General features: G+C 34.7%; 2 protein-coding genes and 1 pseudogene across 4 annotated transcripts; all 3 read left to right on the top strand.

Moving 5' to 3' along the window:
• Nucleotides 1-3,760: 3,760 nt before the first annotated feature.
• Nucleotides 3,761-10,317, top strand: LOC105157238 (uncharacterized). Of its 3 annotated transcripts, XM_011073590.3 has the most exons (13): nt 3,761-4,452; nt 5,157-5,292; nt 5,765-5,901; nt 6,087-6,288; nt 6,541-6,779; nt 6,896-7,007; nt 7,110-7,254; nt 7,398-7,540; nt 7,637-7,806; nt 8,055-8,363; nt 8,438-8,493; nt 8,709-8,920; nt 9,003-10,317. In XM_011073590.3, exons 1-13 carry the CDS (start codon nt 4,243-4,245, stop codon nt 10,166-10,168), a joined length of 3,237 nt encoding a protein of 1,078 aa, XP_011071892.1. In that variant the 5' UTR covers nt 3,761-4,242; the 3' UTR covers nt 10,169-10,317. The 3 variants fall into 3 exon arrangements, with proteins under 3 accessions (XP_011071892.1, XP_088735252.1, XP_011071893.1); XM_088879126.1 differs by lacking the exons at nt 3,761-4,452; nt 5,157-5,292 and having other exon boundaries at nt 5,766-5,905; XM_011073591.3 differs by lacking the exons at nt 3,761-4,452; nt 5,157-5,292 and having other exon boundaries at nt 5,769-5,909.
• A 2,574-nt stretch (nt 10,318-12,891) lies between these two features.
• LOC105157448 (late blight resistance protein R1-A) lies at nt 12,892-15,628 on the top strand. Its single transcript, XM_088879141.1, has one exon. The coding sequence runs from the start codon at nt 13,006-13,008 to the stop codon at nt 15,580-15,582; it is 2,577 nt and encodes an 858-aa protein (XP_088735267.1). The 5' UTR covers nt 12,892-13,005; the 3' UTR covers nt 15,583-15,628.
• Nucleotides 15,629-15,765: 137 nt separating this feature from the next.
• Nucleotides 15,766-19,424, top strand: LOC148788612 (putative late blight resistance protein homolog R1A-10; annotated as a pseudogene).
• Nucleotides 19,425-19,738: the final 314 nt, after the last annotated feature.

Genomic DNA, 19,738 nt, shown 5'->3' with positions numbered 1-19,738 from the left:
AAGGTAAGAAAAATGTACAGTAGTGGGTTGATAGGAAAAAAACTATAATTATAATATTATTGAAAATTTGGGTATTACAACTACCTCCTATGAGATTTGATATAATTACAAATACCTCCTTGTTGTTTAAAAAATTATAAAATAAGGGTAAATTATACAAAAACCCTTGTCTAATAACAAGGGTAAATGACATTGACACTATTTGAAACTAGGTTAAATTATACAAAAATCCTTTGTCTTTTATAAAATTATAGTAATTCCTTGGGGGGTTTCAGTGTAATATTTTTTAGGAAATGCTTGTGTAAGCTTCGCCTTTGAAGAGGGTGTGTGGTTGTAATTAAAACTACAATTTCAAGGCGTGTAACTATAAATTTTATAAAAAGCAGGAGGTATGTATATTTTGGCCTAACCTCAAAATGTGTCTATATAATTTACTCTAATAATAATAAGGGATAATTATATTTACATCCCCTGACCTATGGCCTATTTACACAAACCACCCCAGTCTTTTGCATAATTACAAAAACTACACTTAAAAAGCCAAAAAATAGGATAGTTTGTGTAATGATGCTAATACTTTTAGGGTGTGTGTGTATAATTTTTTAAAAAAGTACAGGGTGGTTTGTATAAGTGATAATGATAATTTGATGGGTGTATGTGTAATTATCTAAAAGATATGGATGATTTGTACGAATAAACCATAAATCAAGAGGTGTAAATGCAATTATTCCTAATAATAATAAGTAACAACAACCGAATTTGCAGTATTATGTATATTTGGTGAAACTCATTGTGGCGATGAATTATGCGATTTCTATATTTTGAACTTAGGGTAAGGTTATGACATAATTATACATACTTTTTCATTATTTAAAAAATTACAAATACTCATTTCAAATGAAAAATAATTATGTAGTCTCTATATTGTGAGATGGACATTACTACATAATATTTGTTTAATTTTTTTTAAAAAATAAAAGAAATATTTGAAAAAATTATAAAAAAAATTGATGGTGGATAAAATAATTCATCTATAAGGAATATTAGTCCAAAAAAATACTTTTAAAATATATATAAAATTATAATTTATGATCCAAAAAGGTCTTTTGGTATGTTCACCACAAAAATGAATGAAAATTTAAAGAAGACTAACAGAATGAGCCCGTTGTTAAATTGATATTAAAATCATAGGGTACTTATAATTTTTTAAATAATGAGAAGATATTGATAATTATGTTAAATTTCAAGAAAGATAGCTGTAATTTACCCTAAAACTTAACAACAACGATTTTACAATATCCACATCAATATATTTTATTTTATTTTATATTTGTGTTAAATCTAAGAATGTAGAAGAGCATGGTTAGAAGTAGATAAGTTTGAGGAGGCTTTTGACAATAATTTTGTGGAAGAAAAAGAGTGGGAAGAGGAAGACAAATTGTTAAAAGCTTGGCCTCAAATGGCTTATCACAATGCCCATCCCCTTAGCAACACCTATGTTTTTTTCCTTGCATGTCATTTTCTTTTTGTATGTTTTGTGCATTTTCATTTGTTTTTATGTGACTACTGATATTTTTCTCTCATTTAGATCAATGATGTAATAATGTAACGATGTAATCATAAAATTTTTATTTTTTCAACTTTATTTTATTTAAATTTTGGTGACGAGTTAAGAGCTATAACGGTGATATGAATTCCCTACATACACGACTTAAAAGAGTAACATTATATGATACTTTTTCAATATTAATTTGTCGTATATTTGGAAGTGTACGTAACGGGAAGTTAATTGTCTGATGTTCGAGCTTTTATAGTGCTTATAATCTTTTGCTTACAATCCAATGTGGGATGTTAATGCGCGTTAAACATCTTTAACCTGACAGATGAGAGGCTCGATACTTGAGGGATCTTATGTTGTTTGCGTCTCTCATCTCCATTCAATGTAAGATGAAAATACACACTTCACACCATTAACCTTCAATACGACAGCTTTAAAAAGGGCACTATGTCTCGTCTTGTGACATGATAAGGCGTATGCTCGCTCGCAGCAATAGAACGACCTTATGTGAAGTATTGTCTATTTTGATCAAACTCTTACGTTTTGTGTGAAAAGAAGAAAAAAAAATCAATTCGAGAAGAGAGGTGTTGGGACTGCTGTTCAATTCTTTGATCTCTATCTAATACAGAATGTAATACATATTTAATATCATTAATCTCCCAAACGAGGAGTTTGAGACGAACACATCAAAATAGCTTGACAGAGTGTTAGAGAGTTTCTAAAAAGCATGCAATTAGCTGGATTTGTGGGCCTGAGGCTCAAGCACAAACAAAATTATAGTAATCAACAGACCACATTTGCAAAGAAATCAAACATAGTAGATCCGTTCTGTGTCCTACAAAGAAGTTGTCCATGCACATGAACTTGTCCTTAAAAAGGATTAACAGCTATTAATTTTTAGACAGTTCGGAGACAGAACACAATTGTCGTGGCCAATTGTGCCAACTGCAACAGTATTATCATCTGAAATTCTACACAACCTTTGTTTGAAGTAATTCGGGGTTGAATTTTTTTGTTGTAATTTTTTTTTTATAAAATAAGTTTCATTATATCATTTGATGTATTCAATTTAAGAATTGATTAAATGTATTTATATTTAAAATCAATGAGTACTTTCAGAAGTTAACAAGAAAAATAAGAAACTGTTATACAGATAAACGTAAATTAAGTGGTATATGATTGTTATCTAACACCGTAATAAAAGGAATCAATACGAAAATTTAAGTTTTGGTTACGATTAATCATTATTTAATATAATTTTATCAACGACCAAAATATTTGTTATAATTTTTAGTTTCTGCAATGAAGACAAGAGATAGTAGCCGGTGCATAATCTTAATTAATTAATAGACGGCATGATTTTAATTTTTATTAAGTGTAATATAGGATATAATACGGATTTATAATACAAAAATATTCAATCCACTTACCGCATACAGAAAGAATGAAAAAAAATACAAGTAATCCACTTGTGATATTGTAAATGAGCGAATTATTCACCAATAAAAAAAATAATAATTCACCTTCATGTGTTTTTCAAAAGACAACAGTTTACCTTCCTGTTTTTTTAAAATGAAATTATTTACCTCTTTTAGATAAGGAGGTAAATTATTTCATTTTAAAAAGTACAGAATGGTAAATTGTTGTATTTTTTTATCATGAAAAAGTAATTTGCTCATTTACAATATCAAATGGGAGTAAATTATTATTCACCGCACAAAGAATCCTTGACAAATATAATATTTATACCTTTTAAAGTGTCGGCTTATAAAAATAATAATTTTGATGAATTCTTAGGCTTTTTTTGTAATAAATTGCATACAAAGTTTTAGATAGAAAGAAAAAGAAAAGTAGAATTTTTATAAACTTTATTGTTATGTTTAAATATAGTGAGTTAGATTTGGTAGTGTAAAAAAAAAGGTTGTAATAAGTAATAACTGGAATTTATGATGTTAGGAATTTGAATAGCCAATGAGAATCTAAGAAAGAATTTTTACCAAGAAATATAAATGAAAGGCCAATAAATAGGTAAAGGGTCCCTCAAGAAGTCTTTTGTCTTGTTGAATGTGTCACTCTCTCTTTCTTCTCTACACAGATTTGTCAAAATTTCATTGAAATTGAAACGTCTGTCTCTCATTCATGGCCAAGAATCAGAAGAAGGCTCATCATCATATGTCTTTGTATCCTCTGTCTTCATTTAATGTGAACCCTTTCCCTTGTGGAATCTTCTCTCTCTCTCTCTCTCCTCTCTCTCTCTCTCTCTCTCTCTCTCTTATCCTCACTGCATTGCACACACTACTCTGAGTTGCTATGTCAGTCTCATGTGCTCTATCCCCAACTCAACTTTCATCCGCCCTTTTTTATATATTTCACTCTCTGCATTAGTTTATTATACTTCTCTCTCTCTCTCTCACACACACAGGCACACTCACTACACTACACTACACTACTAGTTGTATTGCTGTACCAGTGTCAAGAACTGTCCTTTACCAGTTTACCCCACATTTGTTATGTTCTAGTATGCAAAGAGAAATGAGCTGCTTGCTAAAACTATTTATCAGTTGAGGAATTTCAGCAAACATGTTAGAAGTACTTGGAAGCTGTACAGACACTGTTTTCATGCAAATGTTATGGTAGTATGAGATAGAGAGTGTTGATACAGCTTTTTGAACCTGTTTGGTGAGATGGGCTTGAAGGTTTTCACATTCTTGTTTATGCAATGTTGGGTTCTTCTGGTTTTGAGTTTGGGAGTTCAGTCTGATGGTTCTGAGGTAGCCTTGGAATTGCTGAGGACCCCTCATGCATTCTCCAACAGGAATTTTGCCAATTTTGGTTTCCAAGTTCTGGTGGGTGGCAATGGCAGCATTTGCACTGATTGCTCCACCAATTGCAAGGTTAGACTTTGTTGCATTCTGAAGTTAACACACACACATGCACACACACTTTTTCAGAGGGATTTTTCTTTTCTCTGATTGCTTGAAATATAGCAGAATTTAGATATGATTCTCAGATACCATGGTCATCTCTCAAGAATTGTGAATTTTCAAGAATCTTGAACGCCTTGGAGATGTTTGAAGATAAAATCTTTCACTTCTTTTTGGCTTTGGAAAGGATTAACATATAGGGGAAATTCTTATCTTGGATCCAACCAATCATATAGCAAGTGTGTATACATCTACAATGTGATAGCTTCATGTCTAGACAGATCGGGAATGGGCTAGAATTTCCCTATATCTCGTTCAATGCATGCAACAAAAGTACCATGGTTATGCTGTTACATCTTCTTTTTTTCCCTTTAATTTCCTCCCAGAGGATTGTTTACTCCATGGAGATAGCACTATCTGCAACTTTACTAGCTAGAGTTGGATAAATAAATTTGTTCGAAGTAATAGAAACAGGGATGTGATGCCCAGAATTGAACCTCTATGTGGCTGGACGAAAATTGCTCTGGGAATAACAGTTCAAGAATTTTAATTTCTTCTATTTTCTTTAGGCATTTGTAGAGAAAGAAGAATTCTGAGAAATTGTATGCTGGCATTCTCAGCTTTATCCCTTCTTGATATTGCCTAAATTCTTTTTACATGTCTTGTAAATGCAGCTGGATCATGGCATGTTTTCAATTTGTGAAGGTGGAAAGATTTCCTACACAAGACTTACGGATGGGAATCATTCGTTCGAGGTGTGCACCAATGGGTCTCGTGGAGCTGCCTGCTCTAGCTATAACTGGACCATCGGTTGAGCAACCACCCTATTTCTTTGCACATCAGTTTTCAATAATGATAGCATTAGATTTCTGAGTCCATCTGAATCTACAAATGTTAGGAGTAGCCCCTTTACCTCAGTTATGGAAAGTACGATCTCCAAATGTCCTTCGTATATTTAAGTATGCAAAAGCATTGCACTCTGTTAGGGAAAATTCTGATATTGCTAAGACTTTCCCTAAAGGACATTAATGATTTTCAATAATATGTCAAATAAGGAGTGCAATGTGGAACTTGAGGTTAATCAAAAGTTAGCATACACACATTGGACGTGAGATGTATATTTTGTGAAAGAAACATCATTCTACCATTTTGATGCTTATGCTTCTCATTTATTGATGATGGTACATTAGCTATTCTAAAAGGTCTCATAGCATGGGCAAACACAAAATAGGTAACTGATTTTGGATTCAACTTAATCAGCCTTGACCTGTCTTTTTTGCAGACACAGTTAAGCCCACCGCGTACATCACAGCTGCGACATCATTTACAAGTGCTTCTCAGGTTTCAGTGAACATATCTTTCAGTGAACCCTGTGTTGGTGGAGGTGGTTTCAGATGCCCTTCTGTAAATGCCTGCAACGTGAGTAGGTGGTCAGCTATAACTTGATTGAGTATTCATTTCTTTAGCGTTCTTGCAGTTATATTCTCAAATTCATTAACCAGTTGGATTCTTTTTGTTCTTGTCCTATTGACTTGTAGTCCATATCCGAAGGGTCAATTTCAGAATCGTGAATTTCTGATTTACAATGGTATTCTTGTTGGCAGCTTCTTGTATATGGTGCTGGCGAGGTCATGCCAAATACGCTTACCATTGTCCAGCCAAACTTGGAATACTCGCTTATTGTCAGTGTCTCTGAAAGAGTTCGATATGGACGTTTGATCTTGGTAATGGATAAAAATTTCTGTACAGACACTGCAGGAAACCAATTTACAAGGACAGAAAATTCAAGTTCATTCATACATTTTGGTGAGTCTGATTCCAAAATCTTTGGGCTTTTATGTTACATTGTCTACTTTTCCCAAAAGGATTCTGGTATAATTGTTCTCTATTGTTTAATATTGATTACTGACAAAATGTGATCCAGAAATGTTGCGCGAAAATTTTGTCCTGTTGAATAAAGCTGCCTACATTACTTTTGCAAAAAAACCAAATCGAACTTTTTGAAGTACTTTCTGTTGATATTAATACTCAGTCATCTTTTGTTGTGGAGCTCTGCAGACAGAAGAAGTGTATTTGTGAATTTGAGGACTCATATACCTGAAAGGATACTTCAAATAAACAGTGATGCTAGGACTGTATTGGCAACTAACAAGAATAAGAACTTAAAGGTATACTTGTATTTCACGGAACCAGTCATGAACACATCTGCCGAAATATTGAATTCCCTCAACACCAATCAAGGGTCACTCCTCCCTATAAGAGGAAGTAGCTTTGGACAACGTAGATTCGGCTATCAGGTTAGTTATCAACTTTTCAGATCAATCATACACAGTTAAAATCTAATGCTACTTACTAACAAACATATTGCAACAGAATCTGTCATATCTTTATCTATTCTTTGGTGACCTTTCAGCTTACAAATGTATCAGAGTTGGCCATTGTCACAGTGAGTTTACAATCAAACTTGGTAATCAGCAGACAGGGGACTCCCGTTGCTCCTGTATCTCCAGTCACTTTCCTCTATGGTATAAAATGAACCGACTATAGCTACTCACACAAACTAACTTCTCATTCTTTCAGGGCGGTGACTTTCGAGTTAAACTTATATTTTCTTGTATTTGTGTTAGATTCTCAGAGACCTACTGTCCGACTGAGCACCACATGCAACATGCGGACTAAAGAGAAGAGTATTGTTATACTGATCAAATTCATGAAGCCTGTATTTGGATTTAACTCGTCCCACATATTGATTTCTGGGGGAAATTTGCAAAGGTGGGCAATTTCATAGACGAAGTGGTTAGATACATCCAGGAATATTTCTTATGTAAAACCGTCTTATGTGTATATTAGCATGAATTATCTGACAAATATTCATTTGTGGCTGGTTTCTTTTTCTCTGTTTATGCATGCGACAGCTTCCATGAGATGAGCAGACAGAGCTATGCTGTCCGTATACAAGCAGATAACGAAGTTATATCCGTCAGTGTTCCTGAAAACATAACTACTGATGTTTCTGGAAATAGAAATCGAGCTTCCAATACTCTAAAAGTGATGCACTGTAAGGATTCAATCTCTCTAGCAGCTCCTTTTTCCAGGGCATTTAATTTATATTTTTACAATTCGACATTTAGTTTACTGTTTATGCTCTTTGCAGATTCTGTACCTGTTGAATCTTTGGTGATTTCATACTTTGCAACTGCTGCTTTTGCTGTGACGGCTTTGGTTGCTGGATTTCTGACCGTTTCAACCACAAGTCTGCTATCTGCTGGAGCATTCTCTAGACCAAGTTCTATCTTATGCTCTGATCCCACAAGAAATCTTTTTGTAATTTCCCATGTCCTTCCATGCTCTTTATACATAATGAAAGAAATATACCGTACCATGATTCACCAAGAACTATAAATTTCCCGTTATTGCAAAACTTGAAAAAATAAAAACAAAAAGATTCTAGGCCACCAAGCCATGCATGCTCAACGAGAGGATGAAACATGCTTAGTACATGTGGAACATATAAAATACTTGCCTTGTTCTCAAACTCAACTGACTATCACTGTGTTTCTCACTTGACACAGAGAATCGCTTCCCACATTCAAATATTTGCACTATCAAGATGGTTGGCGGTCACCTTACCAGTTGAATACTATGAACTTGCAAGAGGCTTACAATGGAGTATACCCTACTTCAATCTGCCATGGGAGAAAGGAAACATCCGTTCAGTCATGGTGGGGTCAAATTCTCCGAAGGATCGACTAGTTCGCATTTCTGAGGCTCATGACTCGATATTTCTCGAGGGTCTTCAACCAGACACTGGAAATTCGGATTCAGCAGCAAAGGTTTTTGGGCTGCCTCTGACTCCTATGGAGTACAGATCATATTTTGAGGTCAGACATAGTTACTTTTACTCAAATCTTGCTATCGGCTTCTATATTTTGATCGATGGCGTTTTTCAAGGCAGAGCCAGACTATCATGCCGCAAGCTGAGTATATTTTAGACCCACAAAACTCACATGGGTAAGTATTCAAGTACCTCTTCTGCTCATCCACTTTTATCTTGGCACATGCATTTCTGAGAAAGAACTTCTGTTTTGCCAATGATTAAACACCAAGTTGGTGAATGTTATATGAATTAAGGAAATTAAACAAAAAATTAAGGATTAGGTCCCCAAAGTTCCATATATTCTTCGGGTACAAATAACAAAGCTCACTGATCAAAGAGCTTCTTGCAGGTGGAGAGATTTCAGTAGAAGCATGTTCTGGTTAGCTGCAATTGGTGGGAGTTTGATACTGCTGCATGCTTTACTGCTTATGATTCTTAAATTCAGAAAGCAGAACAAGGAAAAACAAAGCTACGGCGCACTTATTTTTCCAAGATTTGAGATCTTTCTTCTAATACTTGCACTGCCTTGCTTCTGTGAAGCCTCGGCAGCTCTGATTCAAGGTACTTCACACCTATCCTACCACTTGTGTCTGAGTTAGGGTCGTTCTATTAAATCTAAACTAAGTCTTATCTACGTTGTAAGGAGGAACGTCCTCTGGAATGATCGTTGGCGTTCTCATTCTAAGTTTAGTGGCTTTTCTGCTGCTATGTTTGCTGTTATTTCTCTCCTTTGGAATTACATTCGGAAAGCTACTTCAATACAAGGAGGTGCACCAAGAGGGTCAGAAATTTCACTGGTATCAAGAGCTTATTCGAGTTACTCTAGGTCCCGGAAAAAGAGGCCAATGGACATGGAAAAACCAGCATCGTTCATTTTATTTAACCATTTTAGGACCTTTGTTTGAGGATCTGAGAGGACCCCCTAAGTACATGCTGTCCCAGATATCCGGAGGCAGCTTCAGCAAACCGGGCGGTAGCATCATTGCCTCAGACGATGAAACAGAAGATGCAGAAGCGCCGTTCATCCAAAAGCTGTTTGGAATTCTAAGAATATACTATACGTTGATTGAGTCCGTGAAACGTATAGCTCTTGGGATTGTAGCTGGCGCCTACTCGGGAACGTGGTCCTCAAGAACCCCCACGGTCACCTTGCTCTGCATAACCTCATTTCAGCTCTTCTTCATGGTTCTAAAGAAGCCTTTCATAAAGAAAAAAGTCCAACTGGTCGAGATCATCTCAGTTTCCTGCCAAGTCGCCATTTTTGCCTTCTGTCTCGTTCTCCTGGAGCGAGAATTTCCAGTTGAGGACGAGAGGAAAATCGGGATCTCAATGGTTTCAATCTTCTTGTTAGCATTCCTAGCCCAAATGATGAATGAATGGTATGCACTCTACAAACAGATAAAGCAGCTGGATCCCATCACCAACTCATTCTTGCGCGGTCTAGAAACAGCCTCAATCGGATTCATCTTGTTCCTCTTTCCACATACCTTGATCAAGAGCTTGAAAAGCAGGTTCCCAATAAACAACTCTGGTGAAACAGATACAACATCTGCTGACAGGATCAGGAGCTCCGGCAGCAGAAGCTCAGGCGAAAAGCCATGGCTGAGGCACATAAGAGAACTAGCAAGATCTAGCTTTAGTAAAGAAGGAAACAAGAACAGCCCAAGTGATCCTTCCACAAGTAAAACCAGATGGAGTGGATTTTGGAAGAGTAAGAGAAGTGGGAGCTCGTCGGCATCCACCTCGACGGACTTTAAGTCGAAACCGAGGTTGTACAAAGAGTTAGAAGACATTTTTGCATCAAAGTGAGATGTTTCAGTTATTGAGATCCTCATGGGAGTTTGCCAGCCTTCTACATGAGCATGAATGATGAAGATAATCAACAGGCAATGGCAACCTTCTTTTGTTCATGTATATGTCATATTAAGTCAATGGAGAGCCTAAGATCTTTTATTTCATTACTTTGGTTGCCCATATGCATTAGGTTTACAGGGTGTTTGCAATAGCTTCTATTTTTTTGGTGGGAATAAATTTTAGAAAACGTTACAAGTTAAACAGTAGTAAAAGTTAGGAGCGTTTGGAAATAAAAGTTAAAAGAAGTTGAAGTTGGATCATGTGAAAAAATAATTTAATATTTATAATTTTATCAATAAATTATAGAATTTGATAGAAAATTTATTTATAATTTTTAACTTAAATCAACTTAATTTAAATAATTCAAAAGTAGGAGCATAATCTCTTCTTTGTAGTAAACAAATAAAAAAACACGAGTTTGATAATAAAAATAAGTAAAAGATAAAAGACAAACCAGTACATCTTTGGAGAAATCAAGTAGGTTATGTGTCTTGTCCATTTGCTATTTTTTTTTTTAAGTAACAATAATGAATTATTATTAATTGAAATAGATTAATTTATTAATATTTTTTTAAATAAGAGCGACGAACTCTTATTAATTGAAATAAACGATTACAATTATAATCTTTACTGTCGACATCAATAATCATATTCTACTCAATAACACCTATTATGCAGTAGAAATTATAATCTTTACTGTCGACATCAATAATCATATTCTGCTTAACAACACCTGTTCTGCTTAACAATACCTATTATGCAGTAAAAATTATAATATTTACTGTCGACATTAATAATCATATTCTGCTCAAAACACTTATTATGCAGTAAACAACATCTCATGCATATGGCCGAGTTTGAACCCATGACCTTTAAGATCACGGGGTCTCAATTTCGCCCACTAAAATAGGTCTCAATGGCCTTATTCCTTTGCTATTATAAAGATGGAATATTCCATCAACTCCCTATACTCCAACAATCTATAATATAAGGATATTTTAAAAAATTACTTAATGTGTAGTGTTGGAGTAGTGTCGGAAACGGCATTTGCATATTTAAAAATATAAAATAAAAAAGACACAACGTCGGATACGCAGGTGTGCCCCACACGTTTTGGACATGTTTCGAGTTTTTTTTATATAATTTTATAAAGTTTGGGTTGTCTTTATAAAAAAGAAATTGGGCTTAATAAAAATGAAAAAAAATTAATTTACTCATCTCAAATTAAAAAATTTGTGATGCAATCACTAAAAATTCGAGAGATGGTTCAACTAATTTGAATATTAAAAGTTTTTCATTGCGCAATTTTTAAATAAACTAATTATGTATATTTTTGAAGTCATATTTGGTTAAAAATATAGATGTATATTTTATCTTGATATTTTCAACATATTTTAATTTTGTGAGAAATTAAGAACATATATAATAAAAGTATATATATTATATATAACCGCGTCAGTATCGTATCGTATCACCATTCTTTTGTATTTTCTGGGTCGCGTGTTCGTATCATCGTATTTTTTTATTTACAAAATATTGAATTTAAAAAATATAATGATTATTAGTAAGATTGATGATCCGAATAAAGGGTTTTGGGTTCCAACAATCATATTATTTTATTATTCAAAATGCCGAAGCCCATAACTACACTTATTTTTCAATTATCACTTGGAGGATTAACTTTCATCACTTACATATTCTATTAAAAATTAATTTTTTTTAATTTTTAATTCGATTGTAATTATTTCTCATTACGAACATTAACCTTAACAGCGAAGTCAGTCTTGAACTTTAATAATATAATCAATTACAGAAAATTATGAATTCAAACATCATAATCATTTTTTCTAAACAAACTCCTTTCATTTATGGTATAATTACATTCCCCTCCCATGAGGTTTGGTGTAATTATATGTAAATTTTCCCGTGATTTGAAAAATCACATCAAACACCCTTAAAGTTTGTTTCCGTCTAACAAATTAGTCTCACTATTAGTCAAAATTCACACAATTTACTGATATTAATAAAAAAAATTATATTTTACACCAACTGACTTATTGCAAGTTAAATGAATTTTTTTTATGATCAAACTACCCTCATACGTCTTCACGCGTTAATGTATATGAAGAGGTATATTTTCACCATTTTAAGGATAGTTTAGTCCAAAAAAATTATTTGATCTATAATAAGTCAGTAATAAGTCAATCTTAGGTATATATAAATTTTCATTCAGTTGTTCTACTAATATCAACAAATTTAGTTAATTTTGACTAATAAAGGGACTAATTTGTTAAACGAAAGCACACCTTAGGAGTGCTAGATGTAATTTCACACATCACAGAGAATTTACATATAATTACACCAAATTTAATAGGAAGGGAGTGTAATTATTCCTTTAGTTATTTATATTTTTCATTTCCTTCTTTAGTATTGACCTTACTGGTTACTACTTGAGATAATACTTATTAATGTTCTATGTCACAACTGCATTATTTTCTATTTCAAAGGCTCAAAGGTTACTTAACTGTTCTCGTAATCTGATGACAAATTTAGATTAGAGCTGGTAATTGGATCCATTTGGAGGGAATCTTCTGACTTTTTCGTCGTTTCACACTACACCTAATCAAGATTTATAACTTCGAAAACGGTGCTCTTCAATTTGACAAATTAATTAATCACAATTGTTGCAAAAATGCATTTTATTATCAGGGCCAAGTTGCTAGCTGGCTTGCACAAACCATAATCATTCACATTCTTTGTAATCTCGTAGAGCAATTGCAACAAAGATCAGAATGGCAGTAGCAGCTTATGCCTCTCTACTTTCTCTTTCCCATGTCTTGGAGAATATCCTCCATCCTGCTCGCCGGACTCGCCTTCATCTTGACTCGAACCAACTTCAAACCCTGCAGCAAAAAGTTCAGTTCTTGCTGGAATTTCTTGAAGTTGATTCTGGGAGAATAAGCCTAGAAATGGAAGATCTGGCAAGACAGATCGCTATTGTTGCTGATGAAGCAGAAGATGTCATTGACTTACATGTCGTATATCAACTTGGTGAGGGATGTCGGGATGAAAGTCAGGATATGGCCGCCCTCTCATCTTTCTATCAAGATATACACAAAGTAATCCAAAAGATTGACTCCATCATGAACGAGTTGGGGATGATCCAAGAGGACTGCACCCATGTCTCAAAACAACAACCCGCAGTATCTGTGCCTGATAGTTCATCCACAGCATTTACTTCCAGTGGCAAGAGTAGTACCATGGTCGGATTTGATGAGCACTTGGTTCGAGTCATGGACGAGCTCACTAGAAATGAACCTGATCTCCAAATCATCCCAATAACTGGGATGGGAGGTATTGGTAAGACTACTCTAGCTAAAAGTACTTTTGACAATTCATATGTTGTGAACCACTTTGATAAACGTATTTGGTTTACAATATCTCAAAAATATAGTGCTCGGGAAATTCTTGCGCGCCTTCTTAATGATGGAAAAGACCAAGAAAGTAGAGAAACTTTGGCTGAATTAGGACAAAGATTGCATAAAAGTTTATTTGGTAGAAGATATTTGATTGTCATGGATGATATGTGGAATATCAGTGCTTGGGATGATTTAAGTTTGTTTTTTCCAAATAATAGGAATGGAAGTCGAATACTGGTGACCACTAGGATTTCAAATGTCGCAATTTCTTTAGGTTCTCATAGCCCTTATGTGATGGATTTTCTAGATGAGGATAAGAGTTGGAATTTGCTTTGTCAAAAAGCCTTTGGAGAAGACAATTGTCCATATCCGGAATTGAAAGAAATTGGTAAAACTATAGCAAAGAAGTGCAATGGACTTCCTTTAGCAATTGTTGTGATTGGTGGATTGCTTGCAAATTCCAACAGGATACTGGAGCACTGGGAGTCAGTAGCCAAAAGTATAAACTCATTTTCTAACTTAGAATACAATGACCGTTGTTTAAAAATATTGTCTTTGAGTTACGATAACTTACCTATTCATCTTAAACCATGTTTTCTCTATATGCGGATGTTTCCTGAAGATGACGAGATTAAAGCCTCCGAGCTAATAAAATTATGGGTTGCCGAAGGATTTTTGAAACCATCGAGAGCTAAAACCTTGGAAGAGGTTGCAGAGGAATACTTGAGAAATCTTATTGACAGGAATCTGATTTTGGTTCATAAATGGAATTATGGAGGGAAGAAAGCTAAAACATGCAGGATTCATGATCTTCTAAGGGACCTATGCTTGAGACAATCTCAAAAAGAATGTTTGATTTGTGTACCAAAAGCGCAACGTATTGATTTTTTTGAGCCCCGGTGGGAAATTTGCCTTTGTTTCCTATGTAGTTCTCAGCTCGATGAAGATCAAAGGATGGATCTTCCTGAAGTTCAGGTTACCTCACAGTCGACATCACTTGCAAGCCTTTCAGTGTGCGACGGCTGTCGGATTATGTATCCGAATCTGGTTAGATTGAGATTATTGAGGGTGAAAGCCTATGTGGATGATATGGAATTTCTGCATCCCACTAAATTGTGCTACCTTAAGATGAAATTTGAATCTCCGTCTACAATATCTTTGCTGTGGAACCTACAAACTTTAACTTTGAGTCTTTCCTCCGGAGTACTCCCGTCTGAAATCTGGGATATGCCACAACTTAGGCATCTAATTGGAAGTGGAGATATTGTTTTACCTCACCCAATAGTTACCCAGGATTCAGTGATCATGGAGAACCTACAGACGCTTGCTGATTTTCGAGATTTTAGGTGTACAATTGATGTCCTTGATAGACTTCCAAATCTTAAGAAACTAGGAATTGTTTACATTAAAAAAGGCAGCGGTTGTCTAGAAAATCTTGCTTACTTACAGAAACTGGAATCACTTTTTCTTTTAGAGGAAAATGTGTCGCTATTGGCAAACATCACCTTCCCCACTTCACTCAAGAAATTGAGTTTGTCAAATTGCTGTATTCCTTGGGAGGAGATGACGATTTTTGGTTCTGTTTTGCCCAATCTTGAAAAGCTTACATTGTACTATAATGCATTCATGGGACCTGAGTGGAGTCCAGTTGACGGGCAATTTCCTCGATTGAAAGTCCTACTCATATACAAAAGTGACCTGGTGTGGTGGAGAGCAGAAAGTATACACTTCCCCAATCTTGAGAGACTTCATCTTTATAATATGTTTTGCTTGGAGGAGATCCCTTTGGGTATTGGAGATATACCCACGCTCCTCTCAATTCATCTCTCGTATTGCAGCGATTCTTCCGTCAATTCGGCAAAGCAAATATTGGAGGAACAACAAAGCTTCGGAACTGAGACCCTCCAACTTTATGTAGGAGGAGAACAAGTAGTCAATGTTACTCAATAATACTATTTCCCTTTACAGTTTATATAAGAAGAGTAGCTACATCAAATGCCCAAACTATTTTTAGAATTTATTGGTTATATGTGCTGCAGTTTATTGCACGACAACAAACAATTGTTTTATTATGGTCATTGAAGGGTCATATAATAATTGATATATTTTTTTGGTGAATGACACCCCGTAATTATTAATACCCATAAGATTTATTTTTTTCATGTATTTCATACTTAAAGGTTATTTATAGAAAAGTATATTTGAGTTAATTTGATATAAAGAAAAAAATATATATAGACCATAATCAATTGCCTAAATTGTTTGAATTAAAAATTCCTCATCAAACTTAAATGTATTTGACAAAAAATTAAATATTTGGGGGAAGTTTAATTTTGTCGTGGATTGTTTTATCATATCCATCACAAAAACTATTCCAATGTGTATTTATAGTCCAAAATTTAAAACATTGATGGAAAATTAAATTTTGAACGGCCGTAAAAAAACTACCAAGTTACAAAATTAAATTAAAAATTCGTTGCAAAATTTGCATTAAAACCTATTACAAAATTCGATAAACTTATTAATCTTATATTTCGGGTATGATATCTCAATATTAGTTAGCCGGATTTATACCAAATTTTGATAAATATATGATTGTATCTATTTCATCATATCTAATGGTCTGATTGAACGATGCACCAGTCTCAAAGAAATCATACATTTCGGATATGATATCTCTACAACCGTATAACAGATTTTTTCCAAACTGCATCGCATGTAAGATTGATTTTGTCAGTGATCATATCTCACGATATTTAAAATCGAATGGTCTGATTGAGCGGTACAATACAATAATATAGGATGACAATAACATCCATACAAGGCTTACAATTATGAATATATGAAATTATTTTATTTTGTGAACATATATTTAGGACAATTAAATTTTTTTTACATACTTGTTTGTGTTACTCCACAAATTAATTACTTATATGTAACATTAATGTGTACAGAATGGATATTTTTTTAATATTTTAAGAATAATTATTTATTACATATATATCACTACAAGAAAAACAGGTATCAGAGACGGAAATTTCCGTCTCTGAAAGTCGGATTTCCGTCTCTAAAGCAAATTAGCGACGGAAAAAACCGTCGCCGAAGTTCGTGGCTGAAAGCCCCGTGGCTAAATTATTAGCGACGGAACCATTCCGTCTCTAATCCTGAGACGGAAAATTCCGTAGCTAATTCCGTCGACAAAGCAGAAGAAAGTTGAAGTGTAATCCGTCTCTGATTCCGTCTTGCTGGAATTTCTTGAAGTTGATTCTGGGAGAATAAGCCTAGAAATGGAAGATCTGGCAAGACAGATCGCTATTGTTGCTGATGAAGCAGAAGATGTCATTGACTTACATGTCGTATATCAACTTGGTGAGGGATGTCGGGATGAAAGTCAGGATATGGCCGCCCTCTCATCTTTCTATCAAGATATACACAAAGTAATCCAAAAGATTGACTCCATCATGAACGAGTTGGGGATGATCCGAAAGGAGAGCACCGATGTCTCAAAACAACAACCGGTAGTTTCTGTGCCTGATAGTTCATCCATAGCATTTACTTCCAGTGGCAAGAGTAGTACCATTGTCGGATTTGATGAGCACTTGGTTCGAGTCATGGACGAGCTCACTAGAAATGAACCTGATCTCCAAATCATCGCAATAATTGGGATGGGAGGTATTGGTAAGACTACTCTAGCTAAAAATACTTTTGACAATCCATATGTTGTGCACCGCTTTGATAAACGTATTTGGTTTACAATATCTCAAGAATATAGAGCTCAAGAAATTCTTGCACGCCTTCTTAATGATGGAAAGGACCAAGAAAGTAGTGAAACTTTGGCTGAATTAGGACAAAGATTGCATCAAAGTTTATTTGGTAGAAGATATTTGATTGTCATGGATGATATGTGGAGTATCAATGCTTGGGATGATTTAAAGATGTTTTTTCCAAATAATAGGAATGGAAGTCGAATACTGGTGACCACTAGAATTTCAAATGTAGCAATTTGTTTAGGTTCTCATAGCCCTTATGTGATGGATTTTCTAGATGAGGATAAAAGTTGGAATTTGCTTTGTCAAAAAATCTTTGGAGAAGACAATTGTCCATATCCGGAATTGGAAGAAATTGGTAAGACTATTGCAAAGAAGTGCAATGGACTTCCTTTAGCAATTGTTGTGATTGGTGGATTGCTTGCAAATTCCAACAGGACACTAGAGCACTGGGAGTCGGTAACCAAAAGTATAAACTCATTTTCTAACTTAGAATACAGTGATCGTTGTTTAAAAATATTGTCTTTGAGTTACGATAACTTACCTATTCATCTTAAACCATGTTTTCTCTATATGCGGATGTTTCCTGAAGATGCCGAGATTAAAACCTCCAAGCTAATAAAATTATGGGCTGCCGAAGGATTTTTGAAACCATCAAGAGCTAAAACCTTGGAAGAGGTTGCAGAGGAATACTTGAGAAACCTTATTAATAGGAATCTGATTTTGGTTCGAAGATGGAATTATGAAGGGAAGAAAGCTAAAACATGCAGCATTCATGATCTTCTAAGGGACCTATGCTTGAAACAATTTCAAAAAGATTGTTTGATTTGTATCCCAAAAGCACAATGTATTGGTTTTTCTGAGCCCTGGGAAAGTTGCCTTTGTTTCCTATGTAGTTCTCGGCTCAATGAAGATCAAAGGATGGATCTCCCTGAAGTTCAGGTTGCCTCACAATCGACATCACTTGCAAGCCTTTCAGTGTGCGCGGCTGTAGAATCATGTATCCGAATCTGGTTAGATTGAGATTATTGAGGGTGAAAGTCTATGTGGACGGTATGGAATTTCTGCATCCCACTAAATTGCGCTACCTTAAGATGAGCGATGATATGCAGTTGAAATTTGAATCTCCGTCTACAATATCTTTGTTGTGGAACCTACAAACTTTAACTTTGAAGTTGAACTATGGAGTAAATCTCCCGTCTGAAATCTGGGATATGCCACAACTTAGGCATCTAATTGGATGGGGAGATACTGTTTTACCTCACCCAGTAGTTACCCAGGATTCAATGATCATGGAGAACCTACAGTCGCTTGCTAAATTTCGAAATTTCAGGTGTACAATCGATGTCCTTGATAGAGTTCCAAATCTTAAGAAATTGGGAATTAATCAACTTGAAAAAGGCAGCGGTGGTCTAGAAAATTTTGCTCGCCTACAGAAACTTGAATCACTTTTTGTTGCAGAAAAAGATATGTCGCTATTGGCAAACATTACCTTCCCCACTTCACTCAAGAAATTGACTTTGTCAAATTGCTGTATTCCTTGGGAGGAGATGACGGTTTTTGGTTCTGTTTTGCCGAATCTTGAAAAGCTTAAATTGTACCATAATGCATTCAAGGGACTTGAGTGGAGTCCAGTTGAAGGGCAATTTCCTCGATTGAAAGTCCTAATCATATTCAATAATGACCTCGTGTGGTGGAGAGCAGAAAGTATACACTTCCCCAATCTTGAGAGACTTCATCTTTATGGAATGCATTGCTTGGAGGAGATCCCTTCGGGTATTGGAGATATACCCACGCTCCTCTCAATTCATCTCTGGTATTGCAGCGATTCATCCGTCAATTCGGCAAAGCAAATATTGGAGGAACAACAAAGCTTCGGAAATGAGAGCCTCCAACTTTATGTAGAAGGAGAACAAGTAGTCAGTGTTACTCAATAATACTATTTCAGTTTTACAGTTTATGTAAGAAGAGTAGCTACATCAAATGCCCAAACTATTTTTAGAATTTATCATTCACCTTTGTCTATTTTTTATTATGCGTTATTATATTAAATATTTTTTACTCTGTTCAACAAATTAGTTTATTAACATTCACGAGATTTATTTTTTTTTCACCTATTTCATATTTAAGGGTTATTTATAAAAAAAGTTTATTTAAGTTAATTTGATATAAATAAAAAAGTATATATAGACCATAATTAATTACTTAATTTGTCTGAATTAGAAAGTCCGCATCGAATTGAAATGTATTTGACAAAAAATTAAATATTTGGAGGAAGTTCAATTTTGTCGTGGATTGTTTTATCATATCCATCACGAAAACCATTCCGACGTGTATTT

Source organism: Sesamum indicum, linkage group LG3 (genome assembly GCF_026168435.1).
Source record: "Sesamum indicum cultivar Baizhima isolate 11 linkage group LG3, ASM2616843v1, whole genome shotgun sequence".
Classification (NCBI taxonomy): domain Eukaryota; kingdom Viridiplantae; phylum Streptophyta; class Magnoliopsida; order Lamiales; family Pedaliaceae; genus Sesamum; species Sesamum indicum.
This window is presented reverse-complemented; position numbering and strand designations above follow the sequence as displayed.